Source organism: Loxodonta africana, chromosome 13, assembly GCF_030014295.1.
Source record: "Loxodonta africana isolate mLoxAfr1 chromosome 13, mLoxAfr1.hap2, whole genome shotgun sequence".
NCBI classification, from domain to species: Eukaryota; Metazoa; Chordata; class Mammalia; order Proboscidea; family Elephantidae; genus Loxodonta; species Loxodonta africana.
In genome coordinates, this window is record NC_087354.1 from 52,739,873 (window position 1) to 52,767,782 (window position 27,910).

Below are 27,910 nucleotides of genomic sequence, written 5' to 3' on the forward strand. Positions count from 1 at the left end.
TTTAGAAAATGTCCTACAATGTGCGTTTTATTCCATATCATTATACAATGTTTACATAGTTATAACTCTTGGGAAAAAAATGTTTTCTTTTTCTTCACCAACTGTATGTTGTGCCTCAATCTTTCACTTGAACGTGGAGAATCGCAAAGAGTGGAAATCCACATGGAAGGCTATTCTACCAACGGTCGTGAGCTGCAGTGTGCCAACAAGGAGGAAACGGGGATCTTACAAGAGCAGTGGGGCTTACAAACCCTTGGCTTTAGTGAATTCAGGCATACAGGGTGCACAGTCTCATCTTGCAGTACAACTCAAGACAAAATAAATTAGTGTTGGACAGAATTCTAAATTGTACAATATTGAACAAAAGGCCACGGGGGGACCTTCTGTTTAAAGTAGCACCGATCCACACCTGACTGCGTTTCCAACATTAACCTTCAGGTTGACTGTACTGTTGGCACTGAGTGGAAATCTTTCTGCCTCAGTGAGGACTTCTAGACTGACTAAGCATACTGTGTTGCTAACCTCTCTACACAGTGTGGCAACGTCAACCCAGGAAATGGCACATTTAAATCGTCGCCCTGATGCGGGCTTGCCCTTTTATTGTGTTGTCCGCCCCCCAATGTAGCTGGTATCGCGCGGCTGTTTCTGTGACAGTGGTAAAGGTAAGTAAAAATGCACTGAAGGGGTTTCATGGCAAGCAGGTGTTTTCAAAACAAAACAAGGAACAACAGAAACAAAACGAGAGAACGTGGTCGCAGCTAAGGAGGTTTTCACATGTTGTTTAACTCCAGTAAAGTCTGATCCAGCATCTGATGCATACTAAGGTTTTCTTCTTTGGCATGAGCCACTTTCTCTGTGGTGGGATTAGAAAATTCAGTCATGAATAGCTGCACTTGGACACGATGGTGGTCTGCACACTAGGCAGGCAACTATCAATTGCAAACACAGCATGAGACCATGGGACTAAGCATGCTCACAAGACACGAATCATTTGCAGACAAGGACCTAGGAAGGGGCAGTGCCTCTGACCCAGAGGAGACCACGGGCACGGCAGGGTCTCACAGGGCCGTCAGGTGCAGCCTCACCAGCAACCCACTCTGCGAATTAATAAATGCAGGCGGCGCTCGGTGCAGGCTCACTGACTGGGTGCCATGGGAACTGGGAAAGGCGACAATACAGCTCCAAGCACCGTTATACAAACGGGCACATTAGCAACAGCAGACAGCTGAGTTACAGACAGTTACAGGTTCCAGGCGTTGTGCTGGAACACAACCTCACAGAAAACAAGGGTGATGTGAAGAGGGTTTCTGACAACTTTTCAAATGATTTATTTTTGTTGCTCATTCAAAAAAAGAATTGATTATGAACATGTTTCATGCACATTTCATTAGGACATTCTCTGAATATTCTTATAGTGTTCTATGTATTTTCAGCATGACATTTCAACAATATTCCATACCACCGTCAGACTGAACAATGCATACCTTTCAGACAACCAGGACTTCTGACATGAGCTCCTGTTTTCAAAAGCTATCTGCCCAAGCATAGGTACATTTAATCATACTTCAAACAGTATACCACACTTTGAGAAGATATGAATATGGAATATGAATAGATATATACACACACCCCCTCAGCTTTGGCTTTCTACTCAAAGCAGGACTCACAGTTCTCTGGGAAATGGAATACATTTTTCATGGTCCTCACTATGGATCAGTTCAAACAAGAGGACCTGCTTTTGCAAAGCGGAGTGCTGAACTGAATGTTATAAACATTTAACCGTGTATATACTATAAGCATTTTAGCATAAAGCTGTTTGGGGATTAGAGAGCACTTAATTATTCCAGGTGTAAGGAGGGATATGTAGGCAAGGCCAGCCTTTGGCCGATTCCTCTCATTTACACTGCTGCAGAAAGCCACTGCTCTCTGCCCTATGAGGTGAAGGTAAGGTGGTCTTAGATTTCCTGCATGTGGGCTTCATTCCTAGAATTCAGACCAAGTTCTTTCACCCTTAAGCTTAATCCTCATTCAAGGCCAGCTTTAGTTCATTAGTTAGACGGCGGTTTTGCTCAAGTTGCTGGTAGAGTTGATCTGTACAGGTCAGCAAGCAGTTTAGCAGAAAAGAAGAGGCAGAAGAAGAGAGGTTAGCCAGAGTCAGAGGAGTCAACAAACAGAGCACAGATTCCTCGGGCGGGGTGGCCGCTGGTCACTGGTGAGCAATTTACTCTTACCTCATGGTCATCTGTCCCATGTTCGGGGAGGATGGACGGGAAAAGGCCTAGGGAACTTAGGAAGGGGTCAGCGTTTTCCCTCTTGGTGGGGAGGGGAGAAAAAAGGAGCAATAGGATACGAGAAAGTCAATGTTCTTGTACCTCACTGAACCTCACTACAGAACCACTTTGCGGAGTGAGCCGAATGCACTTTCTGGAAAGTCTTGGGACCTGAGGCAGGGCTGGAGGTGAGCCCAGCAGGTCACCCCCTTCTGGCTAGGACTCAGTGGAGATCTTACAGTGAAAGTTCGACCCTCTGGTTAAAGTTCGACTCTCTGTTTCAGCCTACCTCTTTCCAGAGCCCCTTTTATCTCCACTCATGGAGGGCAGGCTTTCCAGCAGGTAGTACCCAAACCTAAAACCAAACCAAACCCAGTGCCGTCAAGTCAATTCCAACTCATAGCAATGGAAACCCTGGTGGCGTAGTGGTTAAGTGTTACGGCTGCTAACCAAAGGGTTGGCAGTTCGAATCCTCCAGGCGCTCCTTGGAAACTCTATGGGGCAGTTCTGCTCTGTCCTATAGGGTCTCTATGAGATGAGGTAGTACTCAGAGGGGGTTATTTCTGCTGCATTGAATTTTTTGGGGTTCATTCCAATCTGACCCCCTGCTGAGAATTTGCATTTCTGCCCCAGATATACTGAATTACAATCTACATTTTAACAAGGAATGAACTGGTTCAAGGCCCTGCCTCAATGGAATCTAAAATATCAGGGAAAATTTAAAAAATGGCTTTGAAGTAAAAAGGCCATTAGTGGGCTCCACATGCAAAGCTGGTCTGCTCCTGGCAAGACTGAATTACTCATGAAAGAGATTCCTGGGAAATAAAGACGGCATTTCAGGTAAGTCTGGAAGCAACTGGTTTCTCTGGGTTCCCTAAGAGATGTTGTGTTCATTAAAAATGTCAAATGACAGGCCCTGAATCACAGCAACGGGCCCTGTGTGCAGAGGAGATTGGGTGCTTCCATTACCAGAATTATGAAACATGCGGAGCTCTGGTTTTGAGCTTTGGATTTCTGCAGAAGCCCCTATTAAGTACAGGCATACCAGCAAGATGAAGGGCAAAATCTGGAGATGACTACCAGACACTGGTTTCAAAAAAAAAAATTTTTTTTTTTTACAGCTAAAAAACATATAAGGCAGAACCTTGACTCAACCCTGAGCTGTGGTCAATCGACCTTTTAAATGAAAAAACAAAAAGCTCCACCAAGTCAAGGGAGACTCGAATTTAGGATCACAGGGAAATAGACTTGTCAACCACAGCTAGCCCATGGAAGGGCTGCCAGGCACCCTGCACTCCATTCCTGTGCCCTTAGAAAGTCTCCTTGGTTACAGCAAACCACCTGGGGAGTGGAAAGCATGGGCCTTCTTTCAACAGGAGGAAGCAGCAGAACTAACCTCCTTGGCTTTTTCCCTAGTCGCCGGGATACAGGTGCAAATTCTGAACTCTTGTCCAGCTAAGATACACAGTGTGTGTTACCCAACTCAAGCAGCAACGCCAGCATGTATCTCCACTCAAGACTGATTTAGCCTTTACCTTATTTTTCTTTAAGGAAGATGACATTCTGGGCCCCTAGCGCTCAGACTCAGCAACGCTTTTGGTTTGGTCCAACCGAGGCTCCTGCAGCTACAGCTGCAGCCTGGCTCTCTGAACTAGAAGCCTGGGCTCCAATAATTTCTTGGTGAACTCAACTTGCTAGCTGATCCTCCTGTCCGCCCACACATTCTTGGGCTGCTCCCGACCTGCCTTCCCAATCCATCAGTTTATCATCTCCCCTTGTCCAGTGGACTTACAGAATGTGTGACAGTCTCAGGAAGGGTTTGCCTCTAGTATTATCTGAACGTGTGTTAGGCAGAACTTTCTGACTTGTCATTTTGTCGACAGGAGGAAGCAGGATTACCCAGCGAAGGCACACTTCTACTACTCTGAATTTAAAAAAGAACAAGGTGGCCACCATGGTCAAAAGCAGGTGGAAGAAAAACGGGGAAGTATAGGAATCCTTATTCTCAAGGGAGACACTGTCCAGATTCTAGATTTTTAAAAATCTATTATATCACTACTAAAATACTTTAATTCACAGCTCTCATATGAAAAATATCTTCTCTCTGCTCTGAAGTCTTTGTAGAGTGGATGACACTATTTTCTGAGTTTGTCCAAATTTATTTGATATAGTGGTAGCTCTCCTGGATTAAAACAAACTACACACAAAACAAATAAAGACGACCCATATTTAAAACACCGGAGAAATGGAGGCAGGGTGTTGAGGACAGAGAAATGTTGGGAATGAAGAAACAGGTGTCATGTCATTTTCAAGTTCCAATTTTAAAATGCGTGCTTTGGAAAGAAAAAAAAAATCACTTCATTCTTGCTTGTGAAGTGAAATAGGTAAACCCAAACAAAATAAACTATTCTGAACAATTTCAACCAAATGCTTTTCAGGAAAAACAAAACAATCAGAATCAACTTTAACGGCTATACTTCAAAAACTTCTACAAATGAAGAAAACACCTAATAAACCTGACATCTAGGGTTTCACCGTCACCATCAAGGTGAAGGTGGCTGAATAATGAGTATGCGTTTAAAAAATTTTAACTCTTTGTGCTATAAAAGGATGCTCAGCAGTTCAACTGTTTGAATCAAAGGTCTTTCCCGCTTTTCTCAATGCCTAAGTCCCTAACAACGTGGGATGGCTCCGAAGCCAGTCATCACGAGTCTTTCATTAGTTAACCATATTCTCTGATGCTCAAACAGGTCATCAACACAGAGGGGTCCCCACACCCCAAATGAAACCTCTGGCATAGGGGAGACACTGCTCAAACCAGTCTTCCGACCCCAACAAGCCATGTACCCTGCAGTGGTTCTCAGCCCGGACTGCATACCAGAACCACGTGACCCTCTAAACACCAATGCCCGGGCTCACTCTCACCTTGGAGACCAGAACTCTGAGAGGGGGCCAGGGCATGGGTATTTCTTAAAAGTTCCACAGGGAACCACTGCTTTAGAAACTCTTCACTTTGCCCTCTTGACATTAACATACAATCTTCAGAATGAGAAGGGGGGGGGGGGAAAAGCAGCCACCAAAAATGACCCTTTATATGCATAAAGCAGCTTTGTAGCTTTATTCAGTGTTGAAACTAAAATGTCAATAAATAAGAAGTAAAAAGAAAAGCAAACAGAAATAGCTTCGGTAGTGTTTATTTTACACTGAAGGAAGAGCGTCTGTACAGGGGACAGCACACTGCGTACCCGGCCCTAAGGCAGGACGCTAAAGAAAGGACCAGGGTCAGCTGGAGCAGAGACAACCTGCAGAGCTCAGAGAAGTGGGACATCCAGCTTGATGAAGGAGTCTTGGGAGAAGTGAAGCAAAGAAACTTATCTGCGAGAAGATAAAAGGTGGGAGAAAAAGAAAAAAGTGGCACAATGGAAAGAGAGAAATGAAAACCACACAGAGGAGAGCAGTGCTTGAAACACAGGTGAGAAGCAGCCATGCAAACACCATGACCAACCAGCTCACCTGTGAGCAGGTGGCCAGCCTTGCCCACCTGTCTGCACCTGAGGCCATTATAGGCCCCTTTGGGTCTAGGTTCATTCTAAGATGACCCATGAGCAGAATTTAAAAACACATTTTAAGCTAAGCCCACTTTTCAGAATATTTAATCTTACTTGCTGCTCAGGCTTTTCCCATAGAATGGCCCCGTTTTTAGCACTGGGAAAAGCCTTGGAGACATGTGATCTGATCCACCCCTCAGTTACAAGGGAGGTAAGAGAAGGTGGAGTTTTCTCTAGTCTCCGCGGTGACAGCCATGTCTCTAAGGGGACTTCTTTTCTTTAAGGGTGGAGATGCTATAAGCTCCAAAACATTGGGCACACACCATACTTGTCAAGCTGCCACCTTCCTGTATGGGTAAAGGGATGACAGGTGGGCCTGGAGAAGGAAGTTCCAGCTTCAAGGGAATTCAGTGTGATATTGTTAGAAGGACTAACTCTCCGTGGAACATTCCAGGTTAGAATGTAAAGAGGCAGAGTAAGATCGATGTTTAAATTTGGTTAGTAAGTTAGGTGTGCATGAAAACAAGACCATCTACTCCAAATCCCACTGCCCCACAGCAGAAAACCTGGGGCATTAACTCCAAACTTCATACTGTATAATTTGTGTTTTACTTCCTGTTTCTTTGACCTGGGTTGTGGTATGTGTTTGTGTGGACATTTTAATTTCTATTACACAAACACAGAAAATTAAAGGTTTGGCTACCCAGGGGAGAGTTCATTCCTCTTTAGAATTCTCAGAAGCAAGCAAGAGGTGATCTTTTACAGCACCAAACTTCAGGCTGTACTGGATCATCCCAACTGCCTTCTGCGCAGGTCCTCGGTAACCTGGCCCTTTAGGGTTTCCGTAAATTTATATTTCTTTTATGAAAATGACCATATTTAATGAATCTTAGGAAACCAGTTTTGATATTTCTTGGGAAGTTCCTAAGAACCATTTGTGCCACCTTCTAATTTTATTTGCGCCTCGTTTTATTTCCTAAAAAGGATAGTGCTCAAGGTCGTTCATATTCCAGTTCATTGCTGGGTGGGAACAATCTAACTCAGAGGTTATAAAATAAACGGACTCTGAGAGGAAAACGACCTGGACAGACAGGTTTAATCTACTTGGTCCTCATGAGTAGAATGTGAAAACACCCCGACTGAGCTAGATCGTATAGGAGGCTGAACAGAAGGGCATACAGATGGAGATCACGGAGGCAGAGGAGGAGCAGTGCTGAGTGCCTTGTGTTAGCGTGAGGGCGCGGTGTGAGCAGGCAGGGTGGATAAACATTTACATGGAGGTCATATCGTTGAGAGCGTGGTCCAGCTCCTCGCTGATGGCTTTGTACTTCAGTTTCTGAGCGTACAGCTCGTCTATGACCAGGAAGTGGAAGGCAGAGGTGCAAGGACATGGAGAGTGACCAAGAGATGGAGGGTGAGTGAGGGTGGCACGGGCACCATCCCGACACAGCAGCAAGAAAAGGGCAATGCATGAAGGAAGTGGTGCCGCAGCAGGTGGCCAATGCAGGAGGCGTGCGTTTTGTTTTTAAAATAAATTGGAACAAAAACAAAAAGAACCCATTAGAAAATAAAATGAGAAAGACTTAATATGAAAATCATAACAAATATGGTAGGCATATCAACAGGCCATGTTAGGCCCTGAACAAAACCACAGAAGACTGTCTCCTAGACGGGTAATGGAGCATCTTTCTTTCATGGAGCTATATTTTAATTACACCAGAGTCGGCCGTCAGGCACCTGCAGCTATAAACAGTGGAAAAAATACATCCAAGGGCAGTGTTTTGGAAGAAGCAATTTGTGACTACAGTCTATAATCCTTATCTGGATCCACCTTCAAACCATAGACTTCCTGAACGAACTAGACCTCTGGGATATCGATTTCTGAGTTTCATTTAAACTACTCCTTGTGGTCTTCTTACCCAAGCTGCCCCATCGCTGACTGGTCCAAGGAGGCATAAAAACCACACTTCCTATGGCCTTGTTGTAGCAAATCTACATTTTTATTTTTGCAGCGATGACAGTTTCAAATTTTGCTACCTTTTGGCAGACTATTTTGCAAACTTCTGTCATTCTCTCTTCTCTACTACCTTATCTATTTGCACCAGTCCCTTCTCTGGCCGCTTCTGCCTATGGTGTGTATATTATATGCACTTTACTTTCTTTTTCACAGTGGGCCCTTCACAAGCCTCAGAGCTTGACATTTAGGATTTCCGTGAGATAGAGTGGGTGTTACCAAAATAATACTGAAATATCGTAAGTGTGAAATGTATAAGCGTAATCTCAAAACACAATGTCCTACTGGCCACCTCCTCCCTTCAGGACATAGAACATTTCGCTAAGATAATAACTCAGAAATGATTATCTGGATTAAGACCAGATGTGTCTAAAAACAAGCCCACACCATTCTGACAACAGGGAAAGGTCACTAAAGATGAGTCCCTCTCACCTACAACCACCTTGCTCACAACGAGAGCTAAGCCTGCCATACTTCTGCAGAGCAGGAAGTAAAGCTGGATGGCATCTGCTGTTACAAAGAGACGGGCCCCATCTGGTCGCTGACCAGTCACCTGGTAAGCAGAGGACTCGGGTCCAAGAGTTTGAGAGTCACAGAGAGAGAACCCCAGAGGACAGGCAGGAGGAATGTGCAAGAGCGAAGAAGCACCATCAAGCTGGGTGCATGTGGAGTATAAAATCACTTTGTCAGGTCGATCAATATTCAAACATAAAGATTAAATTAAAAACAAAACTTAAGATCTTACCTTCTAAGTCATCAATGCTTTTCTCCAATTTAGTTACTGACCTCTCTGCAAACTCGGCCCGTGTCTCAGCCTGCAATGATTTAACTGAGTCAAAACTGGGACATTTTAAATGTCCAGTAGCTACAAGTACATGGGGAGTCCCTGGGTGATGCAAAGGGTTAATGCACTTGGCTGCTAACTGAAAGGTTAGAGGCTCAAGTCCAACCAGGGGTGCCTAGGAAAAAAGACCTCACAATCTACTTCTGAAAAATCAGCCGATGAAAACCCTGTGCAGCACGATTTGACTCTGACACACATGGGGTCGGCATGAGTCAGAATCAACCCGAGAGTAACTTCTTTTTTTTTTTAAACAAGTATTAGGGGAAACTAGAGAATGAAAATCAAGCACAGCACCTATACAAGGAGACTGCGGGAGACAGTAGATGGCACCAGACATTGACTCTAAGCCAACCTTTGAATAGTCTTGACTTGGATCAGCTCAACTTTAAAATGAAAAGCTCTGACCATCTCCATCAAAACAAACTCACTGAATACGCAGTTGACTTCATCTCCAAAACTCTCTCATATTACCTCCTTCAGCTTGTCAGAAAGGACCTTGATCTCTTCCTCATACTTGTCCTCCTTCTGCGAGTACTGTAATTAGAAAAAGCATCCAGATGTCAGCCGCCGCTCATTCTATACGCATGTCTTCTCATAGAAAGACAGCGCCACCCCAGCCAACAGATGTTCAAGATCACTTCAAAGGTAAGGGAACCTCTGATATTAAATGGCTCCCTACAATGTGTTCTCTGTTTTCTTGCCTATTGTTTTACACGGGAGAGGAATGAGATAACGTATCCATTTGGCATTTGGTCTAAATTAAATTACTGCAGATGACTCACACATCCAACAGAAAAGACATTCTCTATTTAAAAAAAAAAAAAGGATCTGTTATCTAACAACCATCAGGAAATCACCTTGAAAGGTTGCCATTTACCAAAATGCCTACAGGACTGTTGCTTTCATCAGCAGGGCCGTAGAAGAGAAGAAGCGGCCTCTTTTGAGCACCTTTTAAAAGATACCTTTCCCCCCGACACCATGCTCCTGGCCTACCTTCTCAGCCTGAGCCTCCAGTGACTTCAGGTTGTTGGTCACAGTTTTCAATTCTTCTTCAAGCTCGGCACATTTGCTAACGTTTTCGATCAGAGGCAGAAAGGGTGGGAGACAGGCCAAAGGGAGGAGGAGAGAAAAAGGAGAGGGGTGGGAAAAAATGAAAACCAAGTCCTAGAGATGAAGGGCTGCCTTCAAGTAGCCAAATCACCAGGTATTAACATGCTCAATTTTGCATGGACGCTGTCCCCCAACCTTGCAACAGCAGAAGGCAGGGTGACGGAATCCAGTAACTCTGAAGTGTGATAATTTGGCTTCTTTTGTGGCTGCACCAGAGAGCATTTGTGAAGGAAAAAACAAAGGAGCATAAAGGACCAAAAGGAAGCTCCTAAAGCAGGATGTAAGACAGCAGACGGCGTAGTGAAGGCACAGTCGTTATGCGGACTAGCAGACATTGGAAGCTAAGAGACGTCTGGGTTGCAGTTAAACCTGAAACCCGCACATGAGCCATCAGTACCTTATCCTCTGCAGCCATTAATGCTTTCAAGGTCTGATCCATTATTCTTAATTGTTCTTCCAGCTGTCGAACTTGGCTGTTAGTGGACACAGGAAATGCACAAGGCCATTCTCAAAATCAGTGTGCAGGTCAGACATGCAGCGACGCACGCATTCACACACAGACACCCCATACAAGTCCTCTGGGTTCCATCTTGTGGCTCATCTGAGTCAAACGAGCACAGAGGAGCCCGGAGCTGGAACAGGTAAATGTGCAGCTGCCAGACGGTCATGCTTTTAGTCTCTGCTTTGCAGCACCCCACACAAAGCCTCCTGGGACCGGGCCCGCTTACCCTTCTGAGAGCTCAGCCCTCTCCTCTGCACGTTCAAGGTCACTCTCAATGATGACCAGCTTACGGGCCACCTGCAGTGGGAAAAACACGAGACACACATCATGGGGCCTGAAAACTGCAGGAGTGGTGGTGTGAGGAGGGGGCCGAGTCCATCAGCCCCTATGGCTTCTTGTCTACAACCAGGAGGATTCTCTTCCCTGCAGACTGGAGAGAGGTAATGCCTCACCAAGAGTTGCCAACAGAAAGGAAACCAGAGGCTTCCACTCATGAGACCCAGAGCGGTAAGTTACGACCCGGCAGTCTTGATTTTAAGTCCGATTGACCCGGGTCAAGTCTGCAGATAATTAATTACACAGCAGCGAGAGACCAAAGGAAGAGGGAGAGATAGAAAAGCCACTGTCTCCGACACAGCAGCAGGATGAGACACAGCGCATGTTAAGCTGAGAAGGTGCGCGCAGCTGAGAAGCTGCTGAAAATAACCCTAAGACAAGCGCCATCAATTCAGAGCTCTGTTCATCAACCTCCTTTTGCGGAGGAGGTGGAGAAAGCTGATGGAGGAGAAGGAAAGCCAGTGTAAGTTGACGAGATGGCTAATGAAGTCATTTGTGTTCCGTGGAAGACAGAACCTGAGAAAATAAGTGGCCCTCTGAGGCAGTTCAAAATGAGTGGGCATTCAGGGGCAAGGACTAGAAGGCAGGAGGGGACAGGAAAGCTGGTAACAGGGAACCCAAGGTCGAGAAGGGGGAGTGCTGACATGTCGTGGGGTTGGTAACCCACGTCATAAAACAGTACGTGTAGGAACTGTTTAATGAGAAGCTAGCTTGTTCTGTAAACCTTCATCTAAAGTACAATAAAATGTGGGCATATTGTTAACCTGGAGCTGATGATGATGGTGGAGGGTCAATGCTGTTTCAGGGGAGCCACGATCTGACACAATAAACAAAAAACTAAAGCCGTTAACAGTCACATTGGCTCTGATTCCACAGGAGGTTGTTTTGATGGTGACATGACAGGTGCTGACTCACCCATCAACCTGTGTTTGTTATGGGATTCGACCGCCCTTGCAAGAGAGAAGGGCAGAAAATGGTCTCCATGAATCCACCCAGCAACTGCATGAACAGGACTGCTGCATGGTCAATCAGACAGAAGACCTGCTGCACTGTGATAATGCAAGAAGATCCTTCCCCCAGACACAAGAGTCCCACCTCTCCCTTCTCCTGGCCAAAGGTCGTTTGTCCTACCTCTTTGCAGGGGAAAAAAAGCTTTGGTCTTTCCCAGTGCTACTGACTGGCTTCATGAAAGTCTGGGATCCCCTAGTAGCATCACATAAAAACCACTTGCCGGAGGCAAAGGAACCCTCCTTCTCAAAGCCACCCATTTCTGCCATGGAAGCAGACCACTGCTCTCAGGAATGCAAGGCTGGGCACTGCTCCCTGGCGCACCCAGGTCGCTGGTGGGGCATCCACGAGGCGCTGGGCCCCAGGAACTGACCTCCTCGTACTTGCGGTCTGCATCTTCAGCAATGTGCTTGGCCTCTTTGAGTTGGATCTCCTGAATTTCCATTTTTTCCTCATCCTTTTGGGCTCGACTCTCAATGACTTTCATGCCTCTGAAAGGAAGGACAAGTGGGAAAACCCAAGATTTAGAGTCAAACTCCACAGACTCACTGCACTGCTGTGGTAGGCGAGGCTCCATGGGACGGCAGACCAAAACAGAGCACAAAGCTACTTTTATTTTCCAAATCATGAAGCAACACTTTCCAGAGCTGAAGGCAGAGAAAAGACACACGCTTCTCTCTGTTCACCATGAATGAAATCTCGGTTTGGGTACTGGTGCATCTAATCGGAAATGAAAGGTAACATGTTAGCATTCCATCCAGATCTGGGAGGCACGGATACAGGAAAAGCCAACAGGCTCTGCTTGCCAAACAAATACTGTGATTTCTTCCCTTTCCTGGTGGGCAGCTTCAACCTGAAAATGGACTAGAGCTAGAAGAAAAGGAAATTTATCTTCATGTACCTCTTTTGCTAGAGCCACAAAACTATTAGATCAAACCACATGAAATTGCTGACATGTGGCCATTTCAGATCTGTAAAAATGTCAGTTTCATATAGTTCAACCTAATACTTCAGATAAGAAACTGAGTTTTGCTCTTAACGGAATCCTTTATAAAACAGGTGTTGGGAGACAGGACTGACAAGATCTTCTAAGCCGATGTGTATTAGGGTTCTCCTGCATTGGTGTTACGCTCTATAAAGTGTTAATTAACCTGTGATACATTACACGTTTGCGGAACAACAAGTCATGTTAAAATGGGATTCATTTACCAAAGTCTAAGTAGGCAGTAAGATAAGTAAACCACTATTTTTTGATAAAGCACTAGAATATATCTTAGGAGACCTGAGTTCTAGTCTTGACAGGGCTACAAATTAGCTGTGAGACTTTGGGCAAGCCACTTCCGTCTCCAAGCCCTGGTTTTTCATTTGGCCTAAATGATCTCTAAATTCCTTTTTACTCCAAAAGTGCAACATTAACAGACTGCCTTTCAGGTTCGCTAACAAGGGTATCTCAGGAAGGAGTCAGCCAGGAAAGCAGTGCTGTGTGTATGCTGTCAGAAATGGCTAGTCATCTTAAAAGAATCCCAAAACTCTTGGTTAGAGAAGAAACGATACGCAGCAATGAATAGTGAGCTGACAACTTTAGCTAAAAAGCTATTTTAATCCTAAAGCCTGAACTGTATATGTGGGAACAGATGAAAATACAGACATAATGGTTGACTGTGCTCACCTGCCCTGGTCACAGCACAGGTAGAGACACAACTTCAGGGTGCTCAATTATGTCATCCCTCAAGCAGCAGTACTCTCTCTGGTCTCATGGAGCCCTTGTTGGAATGTTGGAATGCAATATGGCAAACTCATTAATGTGAACAGCTGAGTATATGAGAAAACGCCTTCTAAGCTGCAGTATGTCGTGCTGCTCTGGTCAACAGTGGTCTTCCTTTACCACCACAAATCGGAATCTTAGAGCAATTAAGTCAGGCAGAGCCAGGTTACAGCAGGGGTGGGCTCAGAAGACATGCGTACCTGACTCTGTGTATGTGTGTGTGTCTTACCTGCCTTAAGTCCAAAACAATTTACTTTTGCAAATCATTATTTCTGTTTTATCTGTGCTTTTTCTTCTACCTATTTGTTAGGTTATTCAACAAACTGGCAGCCCATAATTCATTTATCTAGGTATATACACACATATAATTACTTTTTTTTTTACTGCAGGCTTGCTCTGTGGTCAGAAGAACTGAGAAGACCAACATGCATCCCTGGAATTTCTCGTTTACACATCCATTTCCCTCATTGGATGGTGAGCTCCGTGAGGGTAGGAACAGGATCTTTTTCTTCTTTGTAACTTTGGGGCTTAGAAAAGTGCTTTGTACACAGTAGATGTTCCACTAATATTAAGCAAACAAAACCAACAAAGTCCGTACCTGGGATCAACTGAGGAAATGATTCCACCAAAAAAAAAAAACCGTGAAATTCTCAGACCCCAAAGGTCAGAGGAGCCCTCCCGCTCCACTGGGAAGAAAGGCTTGTGCTAAGAGACAGGCTGGATGACGCATCCTCACCTCTCACTCTCGTCTGCTGCCTTCTCGGCCTCCTCCAGCTTCTGCAAAGCTGTGGCCAGACGCTCCTGGGCACGATCCAACTCTTCCTCAACCAGCTGGATGCGTCTGTTCAGAGACGCTACATCGGCTTCAGCCTAGGCAGAGAGTGAAAGGCATTTCAGAGTTGGAGAGAAAGTGAGGGTGGTGCCTTTAGGAAGCGGCTGAGACTGAAATGCAGGATCTCAGACAGGAAGCCTGGGCCTTGGGGTGAGCTAGCTCTAAGTGCGTTGCAAGCCCTCATCCACCTGGAAGTTTTCAGATGTTCACACATCATTTACAGAGTGTGTGTCCGTATGTGTGTATATACAGACCCACAGATACAATTCTCATTGGGCAGATGGACCATGTTAGTTAGGAAACGCTCTCTCAACTTGGTTCCTTTCTTCTAGATTTCAATACTTTACTGATGAATGACAGCTTCATTACAGCCACCTCACTCGTGCTGGCCTAGGGTGTAGACAGAGCACAAGACTTACCGGGGCTCAGCCATGTAAGACAACAGCCAAATCAAAACCCATTGCCGTCAAGTCGATTCCGACAGCCAAAAATCCGACTCAGGAGTCTCATTTCTCCTTTCTCCCGGCTACTTTCTCAAAGAAGCCTTACAAAGGAACTAAGACATTTTAAAATTCAGTGGTTCTAATATATACACTATAGAGAGACACAAGAAAGTCTACTAAATTTTCCCCATTCTTCTCCCCTAGTTACTCCTTTAGAATAACTGGTCTCACGTGAACAGGGCCAACACAAAGTCCCCAAGTGTTTTTGAGAAAGTCCAGTGTCATTTCTTACAAGTCAAAGTTGCTACAAGGAAAGTATCAAACTCCTAAGGAGAAAACCAACACAGATATACTTTTTCATTTGGCATCCAACTCTGAACTAAGATGTTTCTTTCTTGGGGATGCAGTGATCACCTACTACTAGAAACATTTGTCTCCCTGAGCCTCAGAACACTTCCACGAGTGTGACGGTCCATTAGACACACTTGGATTGGTGATCATCTAAATATTATGCACAGAAGTGGAAAGATGGAATTTACTAACCAGTGAGCATTTCCTCATCCTCATCCACTCTGCACCTAAGTTTATCCAGGGGCAGTGGGGCTTGCAGGACACTTGGGAGTTTTCTAAACATTAAAAGACATACTTAGGGACCCATGTTTGTTCTCTATATACATCCCTGTCTTTTCGACTAAGCTGTAAGCTTCTGAAGTACAAAGAATCACAGTTCCCTGCACAGACTATCGACTCAGTAAATGCCTATCAATCAAAGTGAGTAAAAACCAACCTAATTTAAACAAAAGCAACTTTCCTGGCTCAGGGACCCAAGGTACACAGTTTGAAATGCATGTAAAGTTAGGGAGAGGCTGCGATTATGATTATGTGATTGTGTCCTTGAATCCAAGGCACACGGGAACATTCAGCTCTTTTTGCATGTAGGTTTGTAACATTTTGAATGCAAATTTTAACTGGGGTTAGAGAGGGGATCAGAGCATCTCCAACTGTGGCGAGGGGCTAAGAAAGTATTTAAATACACTTATCTCAACAAAAAGTAACTATGCAGTAATTGCTTGATGGGAGGAGGGCCCAGAAGGAAACGGCCAAGTGAAATGAATCTGAGGAGAATTTATGACTGTGCTGGGCCACAAAGTTAATCATTATCAGCACACAGCTAGTGACTGGGCCCAGCTAGGTCTGACTGGCAGATAACCGTTTTTGTCTGTTTGTTTTTGAGGCGGGGTGAAGGCCACCGGGAGAACAAGTTTAAGTGCAGGCGACCTATCTTCAAAAAAAATCATTAGCTCTGCTTTAAAAAAAAAAAAGTGGAAGGACAAAGACATAAAGGGTATGATTTAGGTCGATTTTGTCGTTTTTCTAAATTTTCCATTTCCAGTAAAATTTTAATCCTTTTGTAAGCCCAGGAAAAACAAGCCCCGCCCCACCAAAAAATAAAACAAAAACCACTCCCAAAACTCTATATAGTGTCTAGATCAAGCACTCAAAAGTATTTTTCTTTTGTCTTTTTTTTTTTTTTTTAGATATGAAGGCAAATATCCTCATTACAGGTGCTGCCACCAGTAGAGAAACGTCAACAACGTTTTCAAAACATTTCTGTAGCCACCAAGTTCTAAGTTCCCTGTTCTCCTTCAGATACGGGCGCAAACCTTGAGGACTTTGTACTCACAGGAGGAAGACTGTTGACACCTCAGAGAAATAGCCCTTTAGATGAAAATCTGGTCTATCTCCCCAGACCGCCACACACTGAGGGTAAGGAGACAGCACCCCATTTTGTTTCTGCCTCTGCTCAGGGGCTCTCCCTACCTGAAAAGCCTCCCCGATATCCACCTGTGTCTTTTCTTGCACCCCACTCTAACCCTTCTCTCCTTCAGCTCTTGCCTCGGTGCTCAGCAGAGAGCTGTTTTATAAATGACCCCCACCCGTTCCCACAGAAGCGTGTTATAGAAGCCCAGACTTTGTGACCTCAGGGGCTGTGTCCTATAGGAGCACCAGGCAGCAGGGCCTTGTTCACAGCATCCAAGCACTGATTCCACATGGAGACATGCGTCTAGGAGCCAGTTGGGAGCACAAATGCAGGGCTGGCACACACAGAGAGCGGACCTGGGGGCACCTGGCCGACCTGGGGAGCCGCCACAGGTCCTCAGAATGGGAAGAGTCCCTAGGCACCATTCACGTTAGCAGTTCCCACTGCTGGCTGGGCGTCAGAGTCAACTCCACTCCCAAAACCCACTGCCTTGTGAAGTCGATTCTGACTCATAGCAATCCTACAGGACAGAGGAGAACTGCCCACAGGCTTTTCATGGAGCAGCTGGTGGATTTGAACTGTTGACTTTTTGCTTAGCAGCTGTAGCCCTTAACCACTTGGCCACCAGGGCTCCCAGAATCAACTAGGAGATGTTTATTAAAAATACAATCGCCAGACATCATCCCTTGAGACTGATTCGGGAGGTCTGAGGGCAGGAAGCTGCTCTCTAAGTAAGCAACCCACGCCCTCCAAACCCCACCCCACCCCTACTCTGAGAAGCTGGCAAATCCTGTGGGAACCAGTTATCTAGCTCATCCTTAAAAGAGAAGAAGGAGGGATCTTGGGCCCAGAGTGCTGAAGTACACTCAGTCACACAGCCGTCAGTGGGAGACAGGAAGAATATCCAAGGGCTCTGGCTCCAGTGTGCTGGCTCTCCTCTGTTCTCCCCATGGCCTCCTGGAACACCCCAGAAGCCTTGGAACTGGTGGTTCTCACCCCTGGTCTCTTCCCCCCTTCTGAAGTCAGAGTGGGAGGTTCTCCACTACCCTCCCTTCCCCAAACTCCAACTGAAAGACAGGCCTTAGGGACAGACCCTCACTAGGTCCAGGAGAAGGGCCACGGTACTGAATGCCAGCCACTAAATGAGTCATCTCCATCCTTTCTAAAATAACGCAGGTATACGATTTAAAACTCCACAAACTACCATGAATGGCTAACAGGGAGCTCACTTATTTGCCAATGCCTGCTGCCCCAGAGGTAGCAGAACAGGTGGGCACAGGTGCTGGTAGGTTAAAATTGGGTCTGGAGAGTGGTGTCTGGGGCATCTATTTCTAAGTAAGCTTTCCCTGGGAAAGCCCTGGACCCAGGCTCCTCAGGCCCTATGACACTGGTCTAATCTCGATTGTGTGGTTCCTTAGTTTAACGAAGGATATTTCTTTTTCTCTTTCTCCTGATTCATTTTGCTGTCTTACCTTCACCAGCTTCTATTTCCTATATACGTTCTCTGAGTTCTTAGCCTATTTAGCTATATCCTAAAGTACCTGCATCCCAGCACCTGGGCTGTCTTAAGTACCGGTCTCTCCTCGTAGAAGCTCACAGCCCCATGACCACCTGTTATTTGAAAGCAGCTACAAACACCAAGGCGTTAGGGGAAGGTCAAGACCCCATTACTCCTAGGCATGTGGGTTAGCGTTCCTCTGACAACGGCCTGTGTGTTGATATTGCCACTTAAGTCTTTCAGTTTGGGAGGCTTGTTTCTTTCAGTTCAAAACTGCTATTGTGTCTCAGCAAAGAGACTGCTGGATGGTAAAGGCTACCAACGTGCTCCTGTGGACCTTGGTAACGACCACCTAGTGCTCGGCCCACCACTCCTGCCTCTCCCCAGTAAGGTCCTGGCTACCACACAGAAACGCGGGCAGGCCATCTGCCCCACTACAGCAAAATAACACTCCAGATCAGGCTTGGGGGGAAAAAAAAAAAAACTCACAAGGCCTAGGTTTTTATGAAAACCAGATGTTTTAGCCAACACAAATAAATTAAAAATAGCAACGACTTTTACTTAAAAAAGAAAAAAAAAAAAGTATTCCAGTTAAGACTCCAAAGATGAAATACTGGTAGGAGAATAATAGGATATCCTAAAAAAATCAATCCTCTTGAATATGTTTCCAAAAGTCTTGCCTGGCAGAGTGGAACACGGAATGATCAAAGGCTGGGCCTTTTATTTCATGCAAACTGTGCTTATACTCTGAGGGTTTCACCCAATCTGCTGTGTAAGACCAAGTGAGTACGGCCAAACTACACTTCTAGCCTTATATGGTAAGGAAAGGGGAAAAAAAACAGTGATGACATTAAAGGGCACTCCCAGGGATAACAGATAAACACAACCTTCGCTATCTGTGCCACAGCTATAATTTACAAGGCATATTTGTGTCATGAGGGAAAGTGGACAGGAACAGGGCATTGTAGTGCCTCTGCCTGGCCTACATGTGAACGTGGAGACTGAGCACATACATTCCGGTTCCAGCCGGCCTGACAGCGCCAGGCAAACACAGGCTGCACTCTTCTCCCCAGTTCCAGAAACACGCACCACAGCTAAAGTGGGAAAAGGCTGGCAAGTTTTGCAAACTGGTTATTTCCCACGATTATCACAATCCTGCTGGCTGCAACTTTAATTCTTGTTTGCTGGGAACTACCCAGAAAGGAAGGAGGACTGGTGGTGCAATGGTTAAGGGCTCAGCTGCTAACCAAAAGGTTGGCGGCTAGAACCTGTACAGGAAACCCTATGAGGCAGTTCTACTCTGCCCTATAGGGTTGCTATGAGTCGGAATCAACTTCTGGCACCTAACAACAACAAACCCAGAAAGGAGGATTGGTTCCTTCTTGGCTACTTTTTTTTTTTTTTTTTTTTAAATAATGACAAAAAACAAACAAAACCCTAGTGGGTCACAAGACCTAGAATCAACCATTATGCATGCAAAGCAGTCCCATTCCAATCTTTTGAAGGGCCCACATGCCTTGGAAAAACAAACCAGGAGGAAAAAAGGGAAGGCTGCTCTTTTGAAGGTAAGCACTGGCTTATTACACCTATTAACTACAGCACATCTGAACTTAAGACCAACTCCACAGGCAACTATTTTTTGCAGTGGCTCGTAAGTTTGTCACTAAACTTTTACCGCTGCTTGCCAAGAGAAACTATCACTGCTAATTTAACTCACAACCCAAACTAAAGTCTGACAACTACCAAGAAAGCACCTTAAATTAGCCACCTTGGAGTTCCAGTTTCAGAAGTTAGGAAAAACCTTGAGTGTGGAATTCTCCCTTCAGTGGCTTGACCCAGTCCTAACTTGTTGCGTCACTAAGTTCTGCATCCGATCATCCGAACAGACTGCTTTCAAAAGTTACTTTAAAAAAAAAAAAATGCATCTACTTGAGCCACTTTTAACTATAATGCTTTGAAAAGAATGAAAGCATTGTCTTTAGCCAATTGGCACAGGCCCAGTAGGGTTATAAAAATGATCACTGAATAAAAGGTGAATGTAAAAGTTAAAAAGTGAGTTTTCTAAATGCATCTTCGGCACCTAACATCAATCACTATGCCAGGAGTCAATCAAAGGCTCTCCTCTGTACGTCAGACATGCCCATGTTCCTAGGCTGAGGGGAGTTTTCCTGACTTCCACCACTAAGAGCACCTCGGCCCATCAAACACTCTTTCCAGTCTGCCCACTTCCTCTCTCCGCTCAAGTTCCAAAAACACTTGCTGATTGAAATCCTCCAAATGGAATATTTTAAGATGAAGGAATTAGTGATGCCAAGTGCCATGAAGTTTTAATACCTGCTGACACTCAGAGCACTGACTGCTGTGCCAGGCACCACTGTAACCTCTGCACACACACTAACTCCTCCTCTAAACCTCAGACACTAACAGGCAGGCGCTGCTACTACTACCTGCATTTTCAAGTTTGGGGATGGAGGCACAGAGAGGTTAAGTAACTTGCCCAAGGTCTCACAGCTAGTAAGCAGGGGATCCAGGATTTAAACTTTAGCAGCCAAGATCCAGAGTTCTTGTTCTTATCCATTCTGTTTTATTTGTTCTCATGGTTCAAGGGCAGCTGCTAGTCAGTCAGAGAGGGTCAGAATTAATTTAACCCCCAGCCAAGTACAGAGACAACCGTGAGATCTTCGCTGACTTGTCCTCTAAAGCAAATGAGGAAAATGATCTTTTGCCTGTCAGGTTCCTTAGTCCTTTTGGGTCTGTGCTATGTCTGAAGCTTCTTCTAGTCAGGCCCTCCTCTTAGGAGGACCCGTTTGCTTCTGCGCATTTCATGCAAAACAGGTCTTTCCGTTTCTGTGGCCAGCCCTACTGCCATTACAAACATTATCTAAACAGAACGATTTACTCAACCCAGAACAGCCCCTTGTATTAAGCACAGCTGGATACCATATTATTGCTTGGCATAAAATTCCCAAGGTGTTTGAGCATCCTGATTTAAAACACAGACGCTCAAAATAAACAAATATCAAATACCTAAGCTGCCTCTGAAATCCTGTTCCTGATACATTTGCCTTAGGAGAAAGGAAGGAAGCCAGGTACTGCATTCAACAACGGGGAAAGAGAAGCTGGTAAAAGAATACACTCAGTAATTGCTGACTCTTAGCCAACTTTTTTTCAAGCCTCGGTAACAAAGGAATACCGGTATGCATCTGTGTAAGAAGACTCAGGAGGAAGTAAGGCTAAGAAAGGGAAAGGTAAAAGGCTGCACGCTACACAGTTCTTCCGTCACAACCTGGCTGTCATGTCTCACACCCCACAGGGAAACAGGCTCCCAGGAAACCTGGGCGTCAAGGCAGATGGCAGTTTAGCATCCCCAGGCCCCAAGCTCCAGCAGCCCCTCACAGACGACCTGCCAGAGCCCCTTCCCAAAGAAAACGATTTCCAAAAGGAGGGACCTCCCCGCTTCCCACGCTCACAGCAAACAGTGCCAGCAGCGGCAAGTGCACATCCCGGGGGACCCGAGGGCCGAGGCGGCACGCCAGCACCCAGGAAGCAGGGTCCTTTCCCGGGAAAGTGCTGCTTCCAGAACCTTCTCAGCACCACCCCTGCCTCCCCTCGGAGCTTTTGCTTCAGACCAGCGAGACGGAAAGGAAGGGCAGAGAGAGCCGGCAGGGCCCCTCCCCGGAGCCCGACGCCAGCTGGCCCAGGTGCGCCAGGTGCGCCTCCAGGAGTGGCGGCGGCGGCAGGTGGGCTCCCGGGGGAGGGGGCGCCGCCGGGTGGGTGGGGTGGGTCCCTTACGGTCTCCCTCAGCTTCCTCTCGAGGTCCAGCTCGCGCTGCAAGCTGCCCGCGCGCTCCTCCGCGGCGTCCGCCTGCTCCTGCAGGCTCCGGATCTTCCTCCGCACGGCCTCCAGCGAGCTGCTCCCCGCCATGGCGCGGCCGGCGGCGGGCGGGCGGGCTGCGCGGAGAAGCCGGCTGCTGCGCTCCGGCCCGTCGCTGCTGCCGCCGTGCGCCCCGCCCAAGCCCTCCGCGCGCCCGCGGCGCCCCCTGCGGCCCAGGCTCGGCCGGAAGCGCGGCTCCGGGAGGCGCGGACGAACCGCAGGCTGGAGCGCGAGCGCGGGGGCGGGCACTGGCGGGCGGGGCGCGGACCCCGGAGTTGGCAGCCCGCCGGGGGCACTGCGCATGCTCGCGGCTGCGGGGCCGGGGCGCTGCTGGGGCACCTGGCGGCATGGGCCCTGCCCGGGGTGGGGGGCACCAGAGGAGAGTTTTCACTTCCACTCGCAGCGTCCTGCCCCAGCGCCGGGGTGACCCTGGATAACGGACTTGGCTGCTGAGGGCGATGGCGCCGCCTGCTGGCCGCGGGAGCGCTCGGCTCCGGAGCCGGGGATTCCCTATGCCCGGGAGAGAAACAGAGCTTGCGTCTTGGGGGCGCAATGTGTCCTGCGGGGACTGCTCCTCGTATGTAAAGAACACGAGATCCTAATCACAGCAACCCGTGCCCCCAGCTCCCTAAGTGAATATCACAAGCATATATTGCAGAGTGGTTAACCCTCCCGTTCTAAATGCAGTCTTCCTAGGCTTGAATCTGGATGTATGACTGGGCAAACTTGACTTGTCTGGACTTCATCTGTAAAAATACGGATAATATTAGTACCCTCCCCATAGGACGGCTGTGAGGATTATGAAATAATACGTAAAGCGTTTAGCAGAAAACCTCATACATAGTTAATAACTCAAATGATAGCTGTAATCAATAAATATGCAGGCACCCTCTTTGGAGTCACGAATCGATGGGTGGCGCACATCCTTACAAGCTTGGCTGCTAACCGAAAGGTTGGTGGTTCTAGCCTAAAGGCTGGCAGTTTGCATCCACTCAGAGCACCTCAGAAGAAAGGCCTGGCGATCTACTTCCAAAAGACCACAGACATCGAAAGCCCTATGGAGGGAGGTTTTCAGAGAAAACTCGGAAACATATGGAGTCACAGTGAGTCAGAATCAATTCAGCGACCGGTTTGGTTTTTGGTTTGGGTCTTATGAGTCAGCCTGGGGCTGGCAACCAGCTGTGTGATTCCAGGCAAGCCAACGTCTCTGGGATTCACTTTCCTTTCATAAAAGAATAGATTTGGTAATCCAATCAAGAGCCCTTTCTAGTTATAATCTCTGGTTTTAGACCTGCCTCTGAAGCCTTCTGCCATCTGACCGATTCTGGACTGAACTGGGATGCTGTTAAAGGCACCCCATGGAAGGCCACCGAATCCTACGAGAACGCTCCTGGCTACAGCAGGATGAAAGCCACCAGTGGACACCATCTTGGGAACCATCCTTAGCAAATTATCCCCTTGGGCTGCTCTTTAAAATGCCTTCTTTGTCTCAGGGCTTTCTTTCCTCAGCTTTCTCACAGGAGGCCCTTATAGTCCGTTCCTAATGTGTTTAAGCGTAGGGATACTGAAGAAAAAAAACATGCTTGACAAACCCTGTCCTCTTCCTCCAAAGCCCTAACAGCTCCTTTGCTTGCCTGACTCATATTCTATGGCATTCTCACAGACTCGGCTGAGACACACCAACGCCAGCATGAGCCCTCACATCCTGTAGGTGGAGCCTCTCGCTTTCTTTTGACACACTTCATCTGGTCAGGCCAGGAGGTTACTGGTCCTCCCTGACCTGCACAGACTGTGGGCCTCCAACAATTAGGGTGGCGGGAGTGGGTAACTGGGGTCCTCACGAGGAGCCAGGGAAGCTGCTGGACATGTGCAAATGTTCTAAGTTAGCCAACTAGTGATGTAATGTCCTGCATTTCAAACACCTGGGAAGGTCTGTTTCAGGTGAGTTCATTTTCATGCTGATGTCATTATACAAGAGTTTAGGACAATTGTTCTCAGCCTTGGCTGCACACTAGCAACACCTGAGTCTTTAAAAATACCCATGCCCCGGTTCCACCCCCAGGGAGTCTGATTTAATTGGTCTGTAGTACAGCCTACAGGTTGGGGCTGAAAAACTCCCCTGGTGATTTTGCTTAGATAAGAGTGAGAATGACTAGGAAGTGAAGATCTACCAAAACCCAAACCCATTGCCCTTGAGGCGATTTTGACTCATAGCGACCCTATAGGACAGAGTAGAACTGCCTCAGAGTTTCCAAGGAGCATCTGGTGGATTCGAACTGCTGACTTCTTGGTTAGCAGCCATAGCACTTAACCACTACACCACCAGGGTTTCCGAAGATCTACAGATAATGCAAATATCAGATACATTATACTTATTAGGGAAGGGGCTGGGAACCAAAGAGGAAAGAGATCCCTCAGTTCCCGTGAGACTACTTAGGAAGAACAACAAAAAATTCAACATAAAACCATCAGGTAGGCTACCACCTGAATTACAACCCTTTAGGCTAAGAAGAGGAAGAAAGGCCTGGCAATCTCCTTCAGAAAAACCAGCCAACAGAAACCCTATGGATCACAATGGTATGATCCCATTGTGCCTGGGGTCACCATGAGTCGAGGCAACTCAATGACAACCAACTCATATACAGACAGGCTAGGAAGAGCTCACTTCTGGACAAGGATTTGTAAAGTATGTAGGTAAATTAGCAGAAGACAAGATTTATAGAAAAATGTTTTTGCACTGGTGAGTACTGACTGTGAAATATCCTAATCCCATGTGTAATATGATTCTACCTCAGGAAGCTGACCTCTCCCACCCCTCCCCTTTCTCTAGGGACATTTGTCTCTTCCTCCTTGAGTCTTGACTATTTTTACTATTCAGGAATCCCTCTAAATATATTTCTTTATAAACTTCTTCAACATACCTACAGGTTTCAAATCACCCAAAGTGTCTCAAAGGGGAAGAGCATCAGTATACTACCAAAAAAGTGTGCCCCATTTAGGGAGAGTTTTCCAGAGGAAAAAAGAGCCATAACTCATTTTAAGAAGCTCCCCCTTTGCTAGCCTTGCCCCCACAGCTGGCTTTAATATCCTCTTTTCCACTTCTGCCTCACCCCATTCCCATACTCCCTTAAACAAGGCTTTTCAATAATGATATGATAGCGCTACATAGTTACTGTAATTATTCTCCCCCCCTCCTAAGAATGGTAGTAGCATTTTTCTCCTTCTCTTGCCTTCAGTCTCACTGGGCTATTTTCAAATTCTCTGCATTCTTTTCCTTATAAGGAATATCTCTCCTTGATCTATCAGCGGCTCTTTTGAAAAAGCGAAATAAGCGTCCTGCTGGAGAATTTGGGGGAGACAGGCATCCTCCATAGAGCCATATACAAAGCAGATACTGATCTGCATTATGCAAAATGGGCACAGAATTATGCCTGTTTTTTGGTTCTTTTTCTAAAGCCAGGTAGTTTATAACTTAAAGGTTTTTGCTAAATCAGTGTCTCCCCAAGCCCCCTTTTCCAGGCACCTTGATTTTTACTGAGAGTTTCTTTTCATCAAATTCTAAGTGTCCTATGTCTGGATTCTCATTTACAAAGTACACCCAGAGATACGCTTCCAGCCTTTCAAACCACAAACAACCTTTACTGATTTGGAGACCCCAGGCCCTCTGGTAATTTGCATTCTACTCAACAAAAAGATTCCGCCCATACACTTGAAGTGGGTCAGACTGGACACAGCTTTCCCTGATGCTCATAAATTCTTGGGATTGTTACCCATTTCCTAAGGAATTCTTTCCTAATCGAGCCTCTAGGCTTAATTGGCTCCTAGAATGGAAGCTAACAGTGTGAAAAGAAGTCTGTCCTTTGGAAATGTAATGCTTGGCTTGATTTTTCATGGCAGATGAGGCAAGTGCTTCAGTTAAAAAGATTCCAGAGGGCACTGGACAAAGTGCTTGTCTGAGCTTTAGCAGTGGCTGCATCACCCCTGAAACTATGTGGTGGTTGTCAGAGGGCTGACAGGTGGGGGTGGGGTGAGCAGGAGGGGCAGGGGGCAGCTAGCTCACTATACCATATAAAGCACTGAGCTATATATAACTCCCAGCTTACTTTCTGGATCCAGTGCCCTCAGACTGCAGACCCAAGCAAGTATCATCTTCCCAGGCAGATCTTAAGGGCTGGATTACGGCTTCCTTAGCAAGATGGGAGGCCTCAAGTCTCCTGGCTCCACCATCAAGCTCAGCCTTCTAAGTAATAGTACTGTGCCATGACATTATTTCAGTTGAGGGGCCAGGCCCTCTGTACCCTGACTAGACCCACCACCCCAAACCAGGCCTTCCCACCCAACAGCAATGGAAAAGGGGAAAAAAGGGAAGGAAACCAGGCTTTCTCTGCTTGCACAAACCTTGGTGATGACACCTCAGGGCTTTTCTGCCACCAGGGAGGCAAGGTCCACCTCCAGAGTCCAGTTTTAGCTGCTCTATTCTCCCAGCTTCTCCACCCACCCCTGTCCACCCCCAGGCGGGGAAAGAAGAGGGAGAAAAAGAGAGACAGGAATGGATGAAATTTAAATGTGTGTGCAGCAGCAGCCGGAGGCGGCCTTCATGCTCCGGGCGTGGCAGGGATGTGTGCGGGTGTCCAGCAGGAAGAGGTGACCCTCCTCCATTGCCCTGGCCCCTGCAGTGCCCCTGGGTGGCCACAAGGGCAGGAGGCGCGGGAGGCAGTGTTTCGTGCACTTACATCCGTGGCCTTTTTCTCAGCCAGCTCCAGCTTCTCCTGGGCATCTTTGAGAGCCTCGGAGTATTTGTCCAGTTCATCTTCAGTGCCCTTGAGTTTCTTTTGCAGCGATACCAGCTCGTCTTCCAGCTGGGAGTTCGCCGTGGGGGGCGGGGAGGGGGGTGCAGCAGGCAGCGTGACGCAGGGGAGGGGTGTGGGTGCACAGAACCAGAAAGACAGGGACAGTGGGAGAGAGAGAGAGAGACAGGGAGGGGGAGAGAGAAAGAGACAGAGTTAGCCTTTCGTGCGCCGCGCCGCGCCGCGCGCCCCGGGTACCTTGGCGGCGGCCTCGTCGGCGGCCAGGAGGCTGTCCTCCGCCTTGTGCAGCTCTTCCAGCACCCGGTCCCGCTCGTCCTCCGACACCCGCAGCAGCTTCTCCTTGGCTGCGATGTCGTCCTCCAGCTGGGGGGCAGCGGCGGGCGGGCGCGGGCGGCCGGCACGGACCGGGTGTTAGACACACACACACACACAACACACACGCGACCGGTCGGCTGGGGCCCTCCGGGCTTGGGGTGCCACCAAGTTGGGGTTCAAGGGACCCTAGGTAACCTCCTCTCGCCCCCAGCTGGAACCGCACGCTGGCCCACCCAGCACCCCCACCTCCCCCGGGGCGACTCCTGCCGAGGTCTCAGCGGCCTCGAGTTTACAACTTGCGGGCGCAGAAAAACGCCCCGGTCTCCCCGGCCCCGGACCGTCTCTTCGGTCCTGTCCCATCTTTGTTCTTTGGAAACGACTCCGCGACCCCCTCCTCTTCCTCCAAGTCTCCATCCCAGTTCCAGGTCCTCTAGTCCCCAGTCAAGGGTCCAGAAGAACTTCTAACACTTTCAGGACCAGACCCCCCCCTCCCCTGCCCTTCCTTCCAGCCCCTGGGCCTGGGTCACCCTCCCCGCCCCCCGCCAAGGGCTCCCCACTCCTGAGAATCAATGGCCTCTAGGACTTGAATTTACTTGGCGGCGAGGGGAACGTGAGAAGCGACTACAAAGTTAGAGGAAGGCCGAGCCTTGCTCTTCCCATCTCCCATCCCAGACGCGCCCCTGACCGCCCCCGGGTCTCCCCGCCTGGGGGTCGCCAGGAAGAAGGCGCCGCCGGCGCTGGGGCGCGGACAGCGGGGAGGCGCCGACCTGCTTGCTCCGGTCTTCAGCGGCCTTCTTATCCGCCTCCGCCTGCTCGGCTCGATCCAAGGCGTTCTCCTTGTCGAGCTTCAGCATCTGCATCTTCTTCTTGATGGCGTCCATGGCGGCGGCGGCAAGGGGCCCCTGGGCTGCGGCAGGACGGGGGACGAGGCGAAGGCGCGGTCGGGCGGCAGAGGCGGAGTGCGAGCGCTGAGCCGCCGGCT

General features: G+C 47.6%; 1 protein-coding gene across 26 annotated transcripts; it reads right to left on the reverse strand.

The window, feature by feature from the left end:
* On the reverse strand, nucleotides 1–27,910 carry TPM1 (tropomyosin 1). 26 transcript variants are annotated; one of them, XM_010598027.3, is made up of 10 exons: nucleotides 27,696–27,897; nucleotides 26,851–26,976; nucleotides 26,539–26,664; nucleotides 14,134–14,267; nucleotides 12,006–12,123; nucleotides 10,515–10,585; nucleotides 9,670–9,745; nucleotides 9,148–9,210; nucleotides 8,578–8,647; nucleotides 1–853 (listed from the first exon to the last, which is right to left on the reverse strand). In XM_010598027.3, exons 1-10 carry the CDS (start codon nucleotides 27,807–27,809, stop codon nucleotides 771–773), a joined length of 981 nt encoding a protein of 326 aa, XP_010596329.1. In that variant the 5' UTR covers nucleotides 27,810–27,897; the 3' UTR covers nucleotides 1–770. The 26 variants fall into 26 exon arrangements, with proteins under 26 accessions (XP_010596329.1, XP_003418385.1, XP_003418384.1 ...); XM_064267442.1 differs by lacking the exons at nucleotides 1–853; nucleotides 9,670–9,745; nucleotides 26,539–26,664 and adding exons at nucleotides 5,449–5,645; nucleotides 7,093–7,171; nucleotides 10,184–10,259 and having other exon boundaries at nucleotides 27,696–27,907; XM_010598026.2 differs by lacking the exons at nucleotides 1–853; nucleotides 26,539–26,664 and adding exons at nucleotides 5,449–5,645; nucleotides 7,093–7,171 and having other exon boundaries at nucleotides 27,696–27,900.